Below are 18,306 nucleotides of genomic sequence, written 5' to 3'. Positions count from 1 at the left end.
TTGATAATTAAAAATTATCAAATGCTTTCTGTAGTTGTAGATTTTTATAGTATTTCATCAATTAAAATGCAGCCAGTGATTCTAGAGAAAATATTTATAAATTATTTAATTAAATTCTAGTTTGTCATTCCTTTTTCTTTATGATGTTACTTATACACAAGGTATACAGAACCCACCTGTAAACATCTGGCAATATTAGAGAAAAATATTGCTTCTTCCAAAAGTAGAATAAATCGCATTATTCATGATAAGTTTTAATAATTCAAGTTTTTCAATATTCGTAACATAACTTATTGGTACAAAGCAATTAAATCAGCTTGGATGAAGCAAAATTATGGGTTTAATAACATACATAAGTTTTACCATCTGTCATTCAGCAATTTTGTATTATATACTCATGCACAATGTAGACCATCATTTACTAATTTCAAAGGCAAATTATACTATATGCCAACACTTCAATTGTTTATCCTTGAAGTTCAATGTTTACAAAAGGCAACCAAATAAATTAATATCGGTTGGACATAAGTTGGCTAACATTAACCATAAATCATAAACAGATAAAACAAACAACACTTAAAACAGACAAGCGCTGAATATCTGGGCTGCCATCGGTTGTAGCACACATACTATCTTGCTCTGTTTACTAAAATCTCTGGGGAAAAACTTGAGAGGGAGCATAAATCAAATCAAAAGAAGTTGTTGTAGTGCATTAAATGTAATACATCCAAGCTGGCTTACCTTCTGGATGTCAACACCCCTAGAACTCACAGCAACAGCATAAAGTGACCCACCAACACTTGTTGGTGGAACTTCAATCACCTGTCGACCAGCCATGCTGCAACATTCACCAAATGTCACTGCTAATCAAAACCCATAGAACAAAATTGGGTCCAACTAGAAAGGGTATCTAAAGATATACTGCAAATGATTCGTAAGCAGGACTCTCAGAAAGAAATTGTGTGACATACCTGGAACACCTTTGATAATTTAGAGAAACCTCGGACTCAAAAACATAAAGATATAGCCCAGATAAGATAAGGTAACAAGGTTGCCACTCAGCCAAAGAGTTGCCAAGCCCCTGACACAAGAAAGAAGAGAAAAATACTCAAATGAACAATAGTCATAATTATAAATAATGTGACATAAACGCTATATATCCATTGTCCAAAGAAAATACCTTCCAAACAAGAATTCTAGCATCAGTTGCTAGATCAGCAGGATGCCAAGGAACATGGCCAGTTTGCGGACACCCATCAGAGTTCTGACCATTGCTTTCCATTGAGCCATAGAATGTATCTAGCAGTTTCCTGATTCTGCTATATCTCTCTGGTGAAAAGTGAATATCTAGATTTGGCACTTGTACAGAAACCCGAGTTGATGGGTAACTTGGATGAGGCATTTTGACCTTCAAAAGGATATTCATAACAAAACATACAAAACATGTGAGCCAATGGTTCAAAAGTAAATATATATCTAATGCCATGCATTCATGAATTTCATTAGTGCTCAAACTGAATGTTAAATTTGAGTACCAGCCTAACAGGGCTCACAGAAAATAGTAAAAATTGCATTGCAATTAGTATAAGTGGAGAATTTAAGTGTCATTATTCATGAGTATGCCAGCAGCCGTGCTGGCATGTGCTATGCCAGCAGCCGTGCTGGCATGTGCTATGCCAGCACAAGTGCTATCCCATGCCAGCACAATGTCATTAAACAATAAAAACATTTTTGAAATAGTTAAAAAAACGTATAGATGATGTGTCCACCCTTGCTAAATGCATGGGCAGGCACTTGAAACCTTGATATGAACTATGAACCATCCAAACAACGTGCTAACTCATGGCTCATCAATGTGTTTGCCATGCAAAAATTTTAGCATGAAGGGGAGATAGAACCTGGTCCAGTCTGACTAACATGCAACCAGGTTGGCACAAACAGGAAATAAACATACCTGGTCAACTATGACTGACATGCCACAGCGATCAAGGAGAGAATAGTAGTGATCAACATCCTCGAAGTTGGAAGGAGTTGAAGTTTGACTGCCATGTTTTGCAGTTACTGTACTTTTTTCACTGTAGATATCATCTATGAAAAAAGCAGCCATGTCTCTTCCCAATATATAAAAGCGGGAATACAGGCTCTGCCTTTCCCCATCTCCTGGACCTTCCTGCAATTACATGCAAGCATTTTTAGGCAATCAACATGAATAAAAGTAAATATTAACTTCCACTGAAGCAACTTACTTTTGTATGCAATGTAAAATGACCAAAATCCAAAAGAAAATGGCTATCTTTAGATGTAGATCCAGTAGCTCTCATAGGAATCCTCACTTTTGGAGCATCGAGATCAATATCAAGTGAAAATCTAACAAAAAAAGTTAATAAAAAAGAAAAATTTATACTCATCAGAATTATGACAACCAGCATTCAGGCAATAATTATTATTTAAAAAGAAAACAATATTCTGCATGCAGGAAACTACAGCAAACCTCAATTAACATTAAAAGATATAAAAGAGACTTCACTGCAGAGAAATCAATTAAATACTGACCAAAGAAATATCAGATGTTCCAACCTGTCAGCAATGTTTTACGTACCAGCATGACGGGGGTTGTCCCCATGGTTCTCAGAACCATCCTGAACCAGACGGTTCGAGGCGTGCCGAACCGAACCAACGGAGAACCAGGACGGTTCCGATGGAAAAAACGGCATACGTCAGTGCCGGAAAAGAAAGAGAAAGAATTAGAGGGAGAGAGAGAGAGAGGAGAGGGAGAGGCCGATGGCCCTCTACGGCCGTCGAAAGGTGGCGGAAGCCACCGCGGCTCGGTTTGCCCGATAGGGCCACCACGAGCGAGAGAGAGAGAAAGGGGGGAGACCATTGAAGATGGGAGGACGGGATGGTGGAGAGGCCGTCGGAGGTCTCTAGGTGGCCACCGTGGCCATTGGGTGGCGGAAGCGGCACAGGCGGAGGTGCGGAAGCGGTGGGCGTTGGTCGTTTTTAAAAGAAGAAGACGAACAGTAAAGCAGCACTTAGTTTGCCAGCTTCATTGTTTTAGGATTTTTTTAAAAATAGCAAAGTCGGCATTCGATTTGTCCGCTTCACTATTTCAAACTTTTTATAAAAAAAAATCCAAAAACAGTGAAGCCGGCAAACCCATTACCGGCTTCACTATTATCGAGCTTTTTTAAAAAAGCCTGTGAAACAAGGACAATCACCCCTGTTTCATGCCGTGGAGCCGCAGGCAGCGTTTACGCCACCCGACAGCCACAATAGCCGGCCGAAGGCCCTCGGACGGCCTCTCCAGTGGACCCCCCCTCCCTCTTTCTCTTCCTCTCTCTTTCTCTTCCTCTCTTTTTCTCCTCCGGTCCTTCTGTCGGTTCGCACCGATTCGATCCGATATGGAACCGTACCGAACCATGCTGCCGACCGATCGAAATAGCCGCCGGTACCGATTTTCAAAACCTTGGTTATCCCGGCTGTCCAGTCCCATTTCTATGAGAAAACATGACCGGAACGGGCTCGGGACTCCGAAAACCATTCACATAGAGAGAGAGAGAGAAGAAGAAGAAAGAGAAGAAGGAAAGGAAGGAAAGATAAAGAAAGAAAAAAAATGAAAGGAAAGAAAAAGAAAAATTAAAAAAAAATAGAAAGAAATGGAGAAGAAAAAGAAAGAAAAAGAAAAGAAAAGAAAGGAAGGTAGAAGAAAAGAAAGAAAAAAAGGAAGAAAGAATAAAAAAAAGAAAAAAAAAAAAAGAAAGGAAAGAAGGGGAGAAACATAGCAGATATCCTTTAGGATGTATGACTAAGATTACTGTCGAGACGGGACTGGACAGCGGGATATCCCATTCCATGAAGAAATCGGGACACCTTTGTCCTACGAGATTTAAAACCTTATCTATCAGTCACCATCATGCAAACCCCTACAAACATCAGCTATCAAACACATAATTTTTAACATACGGTATTGTATCCTATTAGTTGTAAAAAGTTGCTGTGAGCTTAAATACCAACTGTTAAAAAAAAAAGAAAAAAAACAAATAAAAGGAAAAGGCAAGAGCATGGGAAGGTCTGGTCCACAAAACAGTGTGATTCCTATGGCATTAAAATTCTCATATAACAAAATCTAATTTGAGCTAGACAATTTGATACGAGTCAAAACAAACATCTGCAAATAGAAAATATTTTTTTGTTAAAGAGATTTTTCATTTGACAAGACCATAGAGCCTTGTAAATCAAACGATATGCTAGAGAACCAAGCTCCTATCACGAAAGACATGCAACAGTACAAAGGTCTAGTATCATATAATCATGATGACCAATGGTTGCAGCATTATGTTTGTTAGAAGCTACCACTATGATCAACATTAAGGTAGCAAAACCCATATCCATAACATTGTTGATGACCATAAGGTCATATTTTGACCATAGGCCAAGGAAAGCAACTGTTAAGTAGGATTACTTTGATAATGTTTTTCTAACAGTCATAATATCCACAAATATGAAGAACATTTGTTAAGGAGAAAAAAAATAGAAAGAACATTTTCAATTTTTACCTAGTCCATCTATAAATTCCATGTTTATTGATCCAAAAACTATTAGTATATTTAGACAAGAAACTAGTACAAGATTATATGCAGGTCATTCAGGGATGGACATCCTCTTTTACAGAATATGCAACAATCGCATTAACTTCCAATTTTAAACCCCGATTCTCTTAATTAAAAGTAAAGCTTGACAAAAGGACTACACAATTAAGACAAGCATATAACTTAACTCTCTTAATCGTAAGTTATACATACAGTAACTAAAAAGGATGAACCATCACTGTATATAGAGTTCTATCGAAATGTATTATAATATAACTATGTTATTTTGCTCACAAATTCTGTTCACATATCATATGACTGGACTATGGATACTGTGACTGTATGCATGAGACTGTTTCCCCCATTAGTGGATTAAAGTTGGAGAACCTTTGCAGTTGCAGGAATGAGCTGTAGAACGTTAAAACAATAAATATATTTTTTCTAAAAAGGAAACTATATAAGCCTGTAACAGGATTGGATAGATCTGGATGACACATACCTAACCTGATCTCAACCCAACCCAATCCCAAAATTTAAAACAAATGGGTTGGAGAGGGACAAAAATCAAGATCCAAATTTAATTGGGTAGGGTGTTGATTTGGCATATGTTGAGCCAGATGGAACCAGAATGAACCAATTGTGTCCCACAAAGATAAGTTTAAGCATTTATGCTTGACCAATTAAACTAAAATCAAACCCCAATTCAGCCTAAAAAGGGCATTCAATTGATTAAGCTTCAAAATCATGGAGGAAATCCTATGCATTATGCGCGGGACAACAAATCTGTCTTTCCCTTACTGATAACCATCTAGCCTTGCCCCACCTATCTGGGGTCAGTTTTATGGATCTTCCTCCACCAAGCAATCCTATCTAGGGCCAGCTACCATGTTCATTTTAGCCTTCTCATTTCTTCTTTCACAGCCTTCACTCACGTTACCTTAGTTCTTTCACTCCTTTTACAGTGTCCATTGAAACAAAGTACCCTTCTTCACTGGATCCCTCTCAATTCTTCTTCATACATGCCCATAGAATCTCATTTGATTCTCCATCACTTTGCCTTTAATTTGTGCAACACTACAACCGCAACAACTCCCATAATAAACGCATTTCTCTCTATCCTTGTTGGTTTTACCACATGGACATTTTAATATTTCCATTTCTGCCGCACTCTACTTGTTTCTTGAGCCCTTGTTGTTGCCTAATATATGAGTCATAGAAAAATGCAGGTCTTAATGCCATTCTAAAAAAATTTCCCTTTAAGCCACTAAGGGATCCATCCATCACATAAAACACCAAAAGCACCTCTCCACATCATCAAACCAACTAAATCTATTGCATATGTCTTCCTCTATCTCTCAATCATTTTGCATAATGAATTATAGATAATGAAACCAATCACTTTGCAATATCTACTCCGCCCTTAATTACATCCTCATCTTATGCTCTATTTTCACTAAATAATATTTTATATATTATTTTTGTTGATGTTTTGAAGCCATGTGTTCTAAACTCTAAAGCATTTTTCTATAAATCTTTAGCATTTAATCATGTTTTTTCACATCAATCAACAATACACATTCCTGAATGGTACAAGTTCACCCATTATTATTGTAAAAAGATAGACGTTTATTCTTTGTTTGGTACGAAGGATGAAATAGAAAATGATGGATGGATGAGGAAAAGGATGGATGGATCTTCCATCGATCCTGCTCATAGGTTTGGTAAAACATGGAAGGATGGATGGGAATGATTTCCTCCTCTGTTTGGTATAGGAAGAATAAAAGAGAAGATGGATGACATTTCTATGATATTTTTACAAAACTATCTTTTAATAAAATAATAATATTATCAATTTATAACACATTTACATTAAAGAAGTAGAGAAATGTATAAACTTATAATTTTTATAAGTTATAATTATATAAAAAATTATATAAATATTTAATTAGTGGGCCAGGATGAATAAGCAATCCCTCCTTTTCATCCATCCTCCATAAAAAAACTTTTGAACCAAATGGCAAATGAAAGACCATCCATCCTTCCTCTCATGAACCCAACCAAACACAAGGTTAATATTGATCCTCGGCATCAATGTATTATAACTAGGGATACATTTGTTGCACCAAAAGAGACCCTAAAACCAGTCAATACTCAATACTCCAACATATCAGACCTTAATTCCAACATATATTTATGAAAATATTTCCTTCTTAAAGCCCACCAAATTACCTTTCTCAACACTCTAGCATAACCGTTTTCAAAGTCAACAATAGCATACCACTTTCCCTTTTATCTGTATATTTCGCTATCGATTGCATAACTAAGAAGCTAGCTTCCACTGTTGACATTTGTAGAATGAAACCAAATTTTTTCTCTAAGTTTGTCATCATTTTTATTAACATTTGCACAATCACCATTTCCCATGAGTTCATGGAGTAGCTTGTGACTTTAATTTCTTAAGTAATTAGAGCAATTATGTACATCATAATTGTTCTTTCATCTTCTCCTCCAAAAGCATTTGATTATAACAATTTAGAAAAAGATATTGACATTAACTAGGATTTAGGATCATGTGTCGCTAAGAATTCCAAATTATATTAACCATCTTTTTCTCTAAATACATGTCTGTTAGTTGCCTGAATCAATGGTAGGGGTAGTATAAGATTTTTGGTGCAGAAAATGGTTAGTCTAATGAATATGGAAGCATAAAAATTATAAAATTTATTTGATATTTTGAAGAAATAAATAAATTAGAGAGAAAATAAAAGTTATCAACTATACAAGAGTTTATGAAATAGGAAATTCTGTAAAGATAGATGGTAACAGAAAAGATGAATAGCTGAGTATGGGAGGGGAAGCATTAGGTAGCAGATCTGGGAACAGGAGCAATATCAAGAACATCTGTGAGCCCTCGGTAGAAATTTTAAGCTAGTAAGTAGTCTACTTAATGAGATAAACAGATAGTCCAAGTCTGGTCAACACCATCACTGTTGTGCCAGAAAATTGTTTCAGACCAAAACAAAAAGTTGAATTAAACTCCATGCAAAAGAACAGGTTATGCTACTAACATGATTAACCTTTCATGGTGTAGTACAGACATCAAGAATGCTAATCAACATCACTGTCTATTTCTGTACCATATTTTGCTTTTAAATTCAGGAAAACCAGTAAGCTTTTAAATTCAGGAAAACTAGTAGTTAAAACAAAGCTGATATGTTGACTAAGTACCCAACACATAGATACCAAAAACTATCTGCAAATCTTGCTTGACTTGTTATCAGCTAGGGTTTTTAAGTCAGCTATTTAAGATGGTAGCTAGAAAGAATCAATGCTACCACATTGCAATAGTAGTATCATAACAATTAAAAGTAAAGCAGAGTCTAAATCATGCCCAGAAACCTGTTCTGTTGTTCCAATACCGTCTGAAGCTGTTCTTGAGCCCGACGAGTAACCTGTTCTATCTTCATCTGCACTCAGTCAATGCAAATTAAAGGAATGTCAGGCGAATTGTTTTAGAAAAAGCACTTCTCATAGATAGATGGTCCTATTATACAAGCCATAGTGGTGAAGGTCCCAAAACATGAAGATCCAAAGTAAGATTGCTTAAAGAACAAAGTTAAAACAGTAGTCGTAGAAATTACCTGCAAAGCATTGGCAGTTTCCATTGCCACAGTAGGGCTAACAGCATTACTCCTTTTCACAAACTCTAGAAAACGTTCATAGCTTTCCATCAACACCTAATAGTTAAGAGAAAAGCAAATAATTTCAGAAAACCCTGAAGAAAATTCCCTAAATTGTGGAGATCAGGACATCATTCCATACACTCTAAAATAAGGATGAAGGATCAAATGATAACAATGGCCACATTTAAAACCTTGAAACAGAAATAGACACTATAACACACTATGCTAAGAGGTTATGGCAAATGATATCTAGCATGGCTCTCACATCCATTGACCCCTAAAAATTTCAGAAGGCACAGAAACACTTAAACATAAGTAGAGAAAGCAGGGATCAACCAACAGAAGGGAAGATGAGTGAGCTGTAACTGAAGGGGTTAGATCACATGGAATGATGTAAAGGTTCACTTAGATCAATGGTAACGGTTCTTCAAGCTTAAACAGGTCTTCTAGATATCATTTCTTACCTCGATATATTCACAAACCAGCAAGATTTGCAAGCCATCTAGGAGATGTATATTTCACTACTAGTACTGACTGGAAGAAAAATATGCATGATCTGGTTTTTCAAGGGCAGAGCATAGATGCAATCATAAATTGCAGAAAGTGTTCAATGAAGGGAAGGGCTTATAAATGAACTTTATGAAGAAAGAATTAAGTAAATTGACTCTATGCAACAATTTAAATGATGATTTTGAAGGAGGCAATTGCATCTGTCAATGATTTACTCCCACCAAAGGCTGCCTCCCAAATACATAGCAGCTGATCAGTATGTAGTAAGTATAGAAGCTGAAACTAATCATTCCTTCATATCCATGTTGTAGCAGGAGGACTCGCCTCAGACAAGGTTTTCCAGTTGGCCCCTTCCTATTTACCATTTTGATGAAAAAAATCAATTAAATACCAGTTTCCAAGTATGAAACCTGACCCACTCCCAGGGCATGTTCTTTGAGAGGGCGGCAACAACAAGCATATATCTAAGTTGCTTTCACATTTTATATCATTTTGGTTGATACAGTAAGTTTAATGTAGACAGCTATCAAGATTAGGTGGCACAGAAAAGTGGACCTGATATCAGAGAGAAGATGCTGAGTATGATCCTACAGAATCTGGGAAAAAAGGTGCCAGAAGTACCTACTATCACAATGAATTCTGACAGAGCAAGATACCAAACCTGTCAACGATCTACAATATATTGATGTATCCAAATTTTTTGCAATGATAAACTTAACTAGCTCACAAACCTCAACACTTTGTTTGCAGGCTTTCAATGTTCTATAGGCTTAAAAGTTATCCTCATAAAACTACTTTGTTTATGGAAATAGTGTTGACTTGAATCTGATGAACTGTAGATTCCCCTTAGGTTGATGCATCCAAACTTTTTAAAATGAAAATTACTTGGATTATAAATATAATTTTCTGTCTGCTTGCTTTCAGTGAATTATAAGCTTATAAGTTGTTAAAAGGGTTTAATCATGATACTAATGTTCACTTGAATCTGCTAAATTACAGATTCCCCTTCTGGCCATAATTTGAAAGTTCACATTGAAATGTTCAATGTTTTCCTTAAACTACCCAATGAAATGGGCATATATAATATTGAAGTAGCATCATGACAGGATAGGTGTGTTGTATGAGCAACTTGCGATCTTCTAGAAGATATTTTATAATTCTTATTGATTAGATCAATTGATACTAATCAATGTTTTACAATATCAAATTTGATTATCAAACTACAATGAGTTGTTTACTTCATTTATAAACCATTTTGTTTTTCTTTTTTCTTTCCCTTTTTGAAATTAAAAGGATATAGGGTAAAAGGCTATTACACCATCAAGAATTGAAAACCAGGCGAACCATGCTGAACAGCACTGTTCATAACCAGGCCATATAGGTCCAGTCTCCAAGGGCAGATTTGGGTGAATCACTCCCAAACCACATGAGGAACTAGCTTTTCAGGCCAAAATGGGCATAAGCCACCCTGAACCAGCTGGTTGAGGAGCCATATCACTCAGTACCCATTGGGAGCTCAAAAAAAAGCCTGGCACTCCCCTCTTTCACCACTTTTTTCGCATCGAAGAAACAGGGAGAGGAAGGCAGCACTCCAATACATAAGAACCGGCATTCCACCACCAAAATCAGCAGTTTGAGCTTAGAAAAACAAACCCCAAGGTCTATCTCTTCTCTCCTCCATTTTTTCTTTTATTTTTTTAAAAGAATTTAAGCACAAAGGCTCAACAAAAGTAGAAACTCTATCAAAATTCTGTTTAGAGGAAAGCTCATGCTTTAGAACATGAACCTGAATTGAAAATTAGGCGATGCGTGAGGGTGTGTTTGCTGCTTTGTTACTAACCAAAATCTACATCCAAAAATCCATTTAATCCAATATTAATCTGATCAAACAGTGTTTGTAAGGGAGTATTTTCAGATAATACATTGGGTATGAGTGATTCTATAGCCTAACAAATTTATTTTCTGCTATTATTTATTTCTAAAAATTTATTTAAAAATAATGAATATGCTAAATTTGGGGGGGAAATGGAAGCACATTTGCACTATTAATGTGCACATGCTACCAAATTTTCACAAAAAATGGAGTCAATTAAGGGTGCTCAGACTCTTCTCCACCATAGTATACACTATGAAATTAAATTTAAAATTAACTCATAAAAGATATTTCTGTTTCAACTGATTCTTTCATGTGATATGTGTGTGTATATATATATGATGAGTCGTCAAAACCCCAGAACTAAAGAGAATTCTATGATTATCTTCAATTTTTCAAATTAACTTCTTGATTAATTATTTGTAAAATAGTAAAAATGATGCAAATTTGAAAAAATTATGCTGATGTAATAGACAATTATAAACTGCTTTCTGAGTTAGTGTATTTTTTTCAATATTTTTTGTTTTTTGAATTTTTAAATAGCAACTACTGAAATAATTATTTCATAAATACATTAAAGATGTGGTAATTTCAAATATATATATATATATATATATATATATATATATATGAAGTTTTAGATCATTATATATTAATTTGTGAGATAGGTGATTTTAAAAAAAAAATACACTTATTTTTTATGAATCTTTATATATTAAAAATGTATATGTGTTGAAAAGATAAGATTAAATCTTCAAAAAGATAAATTGATGCATCTATGCACATAATATGGGTGCACATTTGAAGTGCCTGCAGTGAACTTGTATTTTCACCCCATCATAAAAAATCTAAAATTTCAAGAAATAGATGTGAGGGTGATCCTTGCCGCAACTATAAGGCTGCCTCCTCATGACCTGGGAGCCAAGGGTTCAAAACATAGAAACTACCAGTCTGCATGGACCAGGGAAGGTGGGGTTGGTGTAAGGCGGGGTACATGCGACCCTCCCTGACCTACAGCAGCAAGAGCCCGTGATCTAGGAGCCTTTTTTACAAGAAATGAATGTCTATTAACTATCAGTATGCTCCTATATGAATTCATGATTCCTAGCAATGTAATTGTTTCTCAAATGTCTATATGTCTATGTAATATATATAATTTGGATAGCATATGATATATTGATTATGTTATAAATATGGAAGCCAGCAAGGCTGCATCTAGGGCGTTTGGGTGTATCTATGCATAGCCTACCATTTCGTTCATTGGTATCATGCTCAGTTCAGCACATACCCCACCCAACTATGGTCAGTAAAGGATTGACTCTCACACCATACACTAGTTTAGCACGAGAAATATGCATATCAAGGTCTGCAAAACTGGTAAATTACTGGTTCACTAGGGTACAGTTGGGAACTATGGTACACACCTCACACCACAACAGACTTCAAACACTTCTCCTCACTCCCAGCCATGGTACCATCAGTTGGTATCGCAAACCTTGATGTATATTGCTTCACTAGCTAAATGGTTACAAAAACCAGGGAGCTTAGCTAGCGTATAGTGATAAAGGAATTTATTTAGGAGTGGGTGAGGTTCCACCCCATCAAGATATGGGTGAACATTCTTAGAGTTTAAACATCCTAAAAAGGATAAAGTAGGGATGTTAAAGAGGATAAAAATCTTATTAAAGAATGTATCATTAAGTTTTTATAATTCTTCAACGTTCATCTAGACATGGTAAGAAAGTGTTTGATATAATGAATGTATTTTTGTGCCCAAAATTCAATACAAACATGATTGGAGTCTAGAAAATTCATTGCTAGTGGGCTCTACATCCTTTTAAAAAAACACATCATAGGCCATAACAATAACCAAAGACAATAGTTATGGACTAAGAATTGGTACTTAGAGATTACTCCATTTTCTAAATGATTACATATGGCAGACTAGGGTTTGCTGCTATGACAAGTATCCGGTTTGAGTCAATGCTTGATAATAACATTTCACCTATGCTGCCATGTCATAACATGGACACAGACTTGTTACCCATCTTAATTTCACCTGTTTGTGCTTCCCAAAGACCTTGTCACTTATATGCTGTTAAAGAGATGGTGGATAGAGGCATCAGGTAACTGGCAAATAGAAAAGAGATCTACCATTCATTCCCTTTTATTTTTTCAGTCTTGATAAATAACTTCACAGAAACAAATCCTTATTTTTAAACACTGCACCAATAGATACCACACAGATTGGGTGGCTATGTCAGGTGATGTGGGATCTGCAATTCTGGCTCATCTGTCCTAGCTGTTGACTCTTGCAACAGAAGTCCTGTTCTTATCAGTGATGGAGTCCACATTTTTACACATGGAATCTATCATGTCTTTCTTTTAATGTTTCATTGGTGCCACTGTATATATCTTCTACCTAGAGAGCTTTCTGGAAAGCACAGTATGCATCCTTGAACCATTTCCAGTTTACTCTTAATTTATTAAAATATCTGGTGGAATAATCCAATTTGTGTGTGCAGAAAGAATAAAAGGGAAATAAGCCACTCTCTTATCATTCATACAACACAGATTCTTACATATATGTTGATAGGAAAGAAGTACCGTAACATGGCCTGGAGAAGTGGTTGCTGCAAGTCGCCAATCCAAATCTTCCCCAACAGGTGCATGTACAAAACTGACCTCCAAAGCATTGGTCTTTCTCTCACTGACAACACTCTGCAATGTATTTCCTAATAAAATCACTACAGCAGAAAAGCAAGATATCAGCAGAAGGCAAGTAGGACCTTGTAGTAAACTAACCTCTGCAAGTGAACCTTCAGGAGATGACAAGCCACAATATTTTAATGAGACATCACAATGGATGCTTTTATGATACAGCTTGGTGGTGACATGAAGTTGTTCAAATCTACCACAGACAACCTCTGTCTCATCAATATTGATGATTCGGGCAGCAGCCTGGCCAATTGACGCATCTATCAGGAAATGTATCATATTCTGCAAATCCTTCCCCAAGAAGGAATTCACATCTTCATCATGCTGGTAACTCAACATTTTATTGATTGCCTGCCATTCTTCTTTAGTTAATTTTTCCTCTTCAACAAACTGTGATTCTGCTGAGTTACTTGGTACAGAAGCATCTCCAGAGGAAGTGCGCCTAAGAGTTTTGGAGAAGTTAGTATACATGCCCAAAAAAAAGGATAGTTCATGATGCTGTTAAATTGATTGATCCGCAGTATGACCATATGAGCAGAAATACCAATATTATGAAACCAAATGAACTACAAAGAACAGAATGGTAGCTCCTACAGACCATCCAAAAGACCACCAGCTTCTCTTCAAATTACCCTTCTGCTTTGATGCTTCCCTTGATTTTACAGATTCAACCTTAGCATGTGCAAGTAACCTGAATAAATCAGACAGAATAGATATAGGCAAGATGTAAGAAAAAATATTTGTAGAATAAGCAGGCTAGAAAACTTCAATCAAGAGATAATGACAACAAGTCATCAAACTGACCTCCATAGTATAATCACTTTTGAATCAAGAATCCTCTCAATCTGCCTAATTTCAGAAATATCGGCATTTGACTGTTGCAGTTGAGTTACATACAACTGAACATAGCGACGACGGAGCTGACAATGATGCCTAATTCTCTCCCATGAGAACCAATAGCTTGGAAAAATAAATAAAACATCTTTCTATTAGTGTTCCACTAAAACATAGGTTACATCAGCCAAATTATACTGGATACCAACCAGCAATTTTAGTAGATTGATTTACTCTGTTAAACTAAATCAATTTAAAAGAAATATAAAATTAACATTTGTTGTTGAGCAGATTTTTCGTATCGATAAGTGTACAGCATTAAAGGAAAATAAATGAAAGCAATATGATCACTTTCTAGAAATAACAGCAAAATTTCATTGACAGAGTTAAATTATACATCGTACCACAGTTTTTTCTGCTGCAGACATGCCAGCATAGCATAATGCCACCACGCCTGAGGATCCTCTGAAACCGGTACCACAGGCCTCAAGTGAGACATGTCAAGATGTGTTTTATATCTTGAAATTGTTTCAAGGAGTTTTATGCCGTCACAATACTGAGCCTGATAAAAGTGAAAAATAAACAAACCAATATTGAAAAATGGTAATAAAGAAAAATAAATGAGAGTAAAATGTATGTAAAATATGGACCTCAGAAATTGTTAAAGAAACATCACTAAGGATGAGCGAAGCTTTCTCAAAAGGAATCTCAGCATCCTGTCTTTCTTGCTTTCCAAGACGATGATATTTAAGAACTCCATTAATAGGGGATACTATGTATTTGCGATTCATCGCCCAAATAGAAACTCCATGGCTAGAACATTCATCTATCCCATCTTGGAATATCTACAAACAGTATTTTAAACACTAATTCACATGGGATGTAGACATGGTACCAGAATGCCTGGTAATAGAAAGGACTTGGGAAAAAAAGAACATCAGATAGCAAAATTATATATCAACAAACCTCAATCCACTCTGCAGGATTCAAATCCTCCCACTTCTTATCAAGTTGCCAAGGGATGCTGTCAGAATCATGATATACAGCTAGTCTCTGAAGTTGCAAGACTAAAAGAAAGACAAGAACTTCATGTCTTAGTATTGTTAAGACTATTTAAGATGTTCAAACTTCAAAACATGGTACCATAACCCAAACATAGAAGCTTAGTGCACTATAAAAAGAAGAGTTCATGAAGAATATGATTAAAATATAAACTAACAGAGATAGAAATAAACAAACATATGAAAGGCAGTCAGATTACCACCATATCATTTAGAGCTTACTTCAAGATACATACGGTGAGAAAAAGCTGTCACTTTACAGCTTCAGGAGGTCACTGTAATGATATCATCATTAATGCACTCCTCAGCATTTTTACTGAATGCAACCTTCAGGCAAAATAGTTTGACACAGTTTTGATCAGAGGTCAAGCTGTCCAAGTAATCCCAATAGATAGGAGAGGCATAGCTTGCCACCTTGGACCATTGTCAATTTACGACTAACTGTATAGTTCAGCTAAATACATTTTACCATTTAGCTATGAGAGAGAGCATATGATTCATTTGGAAATGAAGTTATTTGTGTGGAGTTATCTTAGAAATGAATGCAAGAAGTTGTGGACCAAGGTCCACAATCTCGGTACTGAGTATCTATTGGTACGTTACTAGTTCGATATGATACAAGTCGGTATAACACGGTACACACCCCATACCAAAATAGGTAAAGATCTATTTTTCCAACTTTTTAATTTGGTATACCTTGGTATGGGTCAGTAAGCCTCGGTACAAGGTGATACAAGATCTGTACCAGCCTGAACATGAGTTTTGTATCAGTTCCAACCTAGTACAATACAGTACACCCCGTAATGGACGAGGCAATAAAGCATTCAGTGGGTATATGTAGTTGGTTTTCATATAGTAGGTATCAAGTTGGTTTTCAAAAGTCAGTTCAATTGTATTCTTGTGCTTTTAAAAGAAAATGATTATACCAATTTCAAGTGGTGTGACCAGTTGGTAATTGAGTTAATATTACAAAGCAAGGTTTGCCATAGTGGACGGTACCATACCATACTCGTTGGTACCGTATTAGACCGAACATAATGTATCATATCGGTACCGAATCAGTATGCTGTACCATACCATACCCACACCCAGTATGCTGAGCTATGCCGTATTGAAAAGCATAGACAGTGTAATAAGATGGTACTGGTATGGGTTCTGATACTAAGACGGCAAACCTTGATACGAAGTGTTTTCAAGTGAATTTACCAATGCGGTTAAGTATTCCTGACTCCTAAGTGTATTTTAGCATTTCCATAATGAAAGTTTCCAGCGATGTTGAAAAAGGTGCAACTTGATCATACTTATTGTTTCCAAAAGCATTCTAGTGTTTTTATACTTTTTTGAAACAAAGTATTAATGGAAAATGTACTTGATATCATTTCATTTCAACTTTAAATAAATATTGTCCCTTATTGTTTCTGATATTATATTGTTTGCTATTACTGGCTACTACTTACTGAGCTTTGCAGCTCATTTATTTATTACATTTCAGTGTTGAGACCTGATATATTAGGCGACTGAAAAGTTTGAAGTACTTTTGGTATAGATTTCAGGGCCACGAATTGTGACCTAGATCTATTTCTTTGCATTGTAAGGTAACAATATGTCAGTGAATCTAGTTTCATTCGAGATTATGAGATGCAAAATTATAATTTGGATGAGAATTTTATTAGCTCTGACAAATTAAATTGCATTTATTTTTTGCAAATAACTGATTTGGAGATAAATTTTACGCAATTATCAGCTTCCACAACTAATGATTCATTTAAATTTAGGCCATTATGCAACAATAATTGCAGTCAAACTCAAGAGTTGGCAGAGCCATGTTTCAAGTCATGAGGGTCATTCCAATCATTACCACCAGCAGTAAAGGGACGTACTGGCTAAGGGACTTTAGTGGATAAATTCTACATAGCCTATGTGATAAAAAGATTATCTTTGAAAACTATGTTAAGTAGGATGATTACAACAGAGGCAAGAAATAGAGGCAACTTTTAAAAATATCTCCTCTAGTGCACATTTTCTAGCTTCAAAAGAACCCACATAGAGCAAGATTTATGATACTTCAACCAGATCTAAGAAAGATGTATCCAAAGGGTAAAACCACACTAGATATGTATCAATCATCAAAAGCAAAGTTGTCACCATTATCCAAAGATAAACTATAAAGGAGTGGTCGGAATATGTGAGAAGTTAAGGTATCACATATCTAAGAGGGAAAAGGGAGAAAGAGGTGGTAGAAGTAGAAGGGGAGAAGGAGGTGAAAGCACGGAGAAGAGGTAGTGTAAGACCTAGTGCTTGCCATCCCATCAAGTTCTACTCAATTTAGGCAGGGGACTACCCTTTTTAATTCCATGCCCCCTTCTCCAATTGCTTCCATGATAAACCAGTCAGGTTCTACTCAGGGAGAGAATGAGTGAGAGAAATGGAGAGAGGGAGAGAGGAGAGGGGAAGCAAGGGGTACACGTCATCGGCCTCATCATCAGCATTGGCAACAGTGATGGTGAAAAGCAAAAAGCCCTGGCAGTGAGAGTCTCTACCTCACAAAGGATTGCAAGCAAGAGGATCTAGCAAGGCGAGGGCAATCAAGCGACAATTGGAATGGAGGTGTTTAGGATAATTTAAACATACTTGAATTGGTTCGGCACTTGAACTGAGTCAAACCGCTCAGGATCAAGCAGAACTAGGAGGTTTTGCTTGATTTTGGAGCAGTTCCGGCTAGTTCGCACCAAGTTCCAAGTCAAAGTATTGAACAGACCCAGTTCCACACCCGTTCAGTTTTGGTATGCCCAAACTGGATGGTTCGGTTCAATTTGGCAGACATTGATCGGGACCTACACCAGTTTGTATGTGCTCAGATGGTGACCTAAAGTAGCTTAGGGCCCATTCTAACCACATGGCCCTTTTTACCACTAACAAGTCCAATCTACAAAATTTTCAAAACATAGTCCAGATATTTAAAGTTATTTATATGGAGTATTTTACATATATAGGGCCACCTCCATGTATCCAAGTTTTCTAAGATCACAATGATGATA

The 18,306-nt window shown here is 36.2% G+C and overlaps 1 protein-coding gene across 1 annotated transcript in view; it reads right to left on the bottom strand.

The window, feature by feature from the left end:
* LOC105061294 (uncharacterized) overlaps positions 1-15,268 on the bottom strand; it is a 104,164-nt gene extending 88,896 nt beyond the window's left edge. The window contains 14 exon segments of the mRNA XM_073261838.1: positions 742-838; positions 972-1,081; positions 1,181-1,408; positions 1,955-2,170; positions 2,247-2,367; positions 7,989-8,056; positions 8,231-8,326; positions 13,263-13,376; positions 13,461-13,815; positions 13,972-14,064; positions 14,178-14,333; positions 14,612-14,769; positions 14,858-15,052; positions 15,174-15,268. Of these exon segments, the coding sequence (XP_073117939.1) occupies positions 742-838; positions 972-1,081; positions 1,181-1,408; positions 1,955-2,170; positions 2,247-2,367; positions 7,989-8,056; positions 8,231-8,326; positions 13,263-13,376; positions 13,461-13,815; positions 13,972-14,064; positions 14,178-14,333; positions 14,612-14,769; positions 14,858-14,998 (1,953 nt within the window). The 5' untranslated portion in view covers positions 14,999-15,052; positions 15,174-15,268.
* Positions 15,269-18,306: the final 3,038 nt, after the last annotated feature.

This window comes from Elaeis guineensis, chromosome 1, assembly GCF_000442705.2.
Source record: "Elaeis guineensis isolate ETL-2024a chromosome 1, EG11, whole genome shotgun sequence".
NCBI classification, from domain to species: Eukaryota; Viridiplantae; Streptophyta; class Magnoliopsida; order Arecales; family Arecaceae; genus Elaeis; species Elaeis guineensis.
Note: the sequence above shows the minus strand (reverse complement) of the source record. Positions and strands in the feature narration are given on the sequence as shown.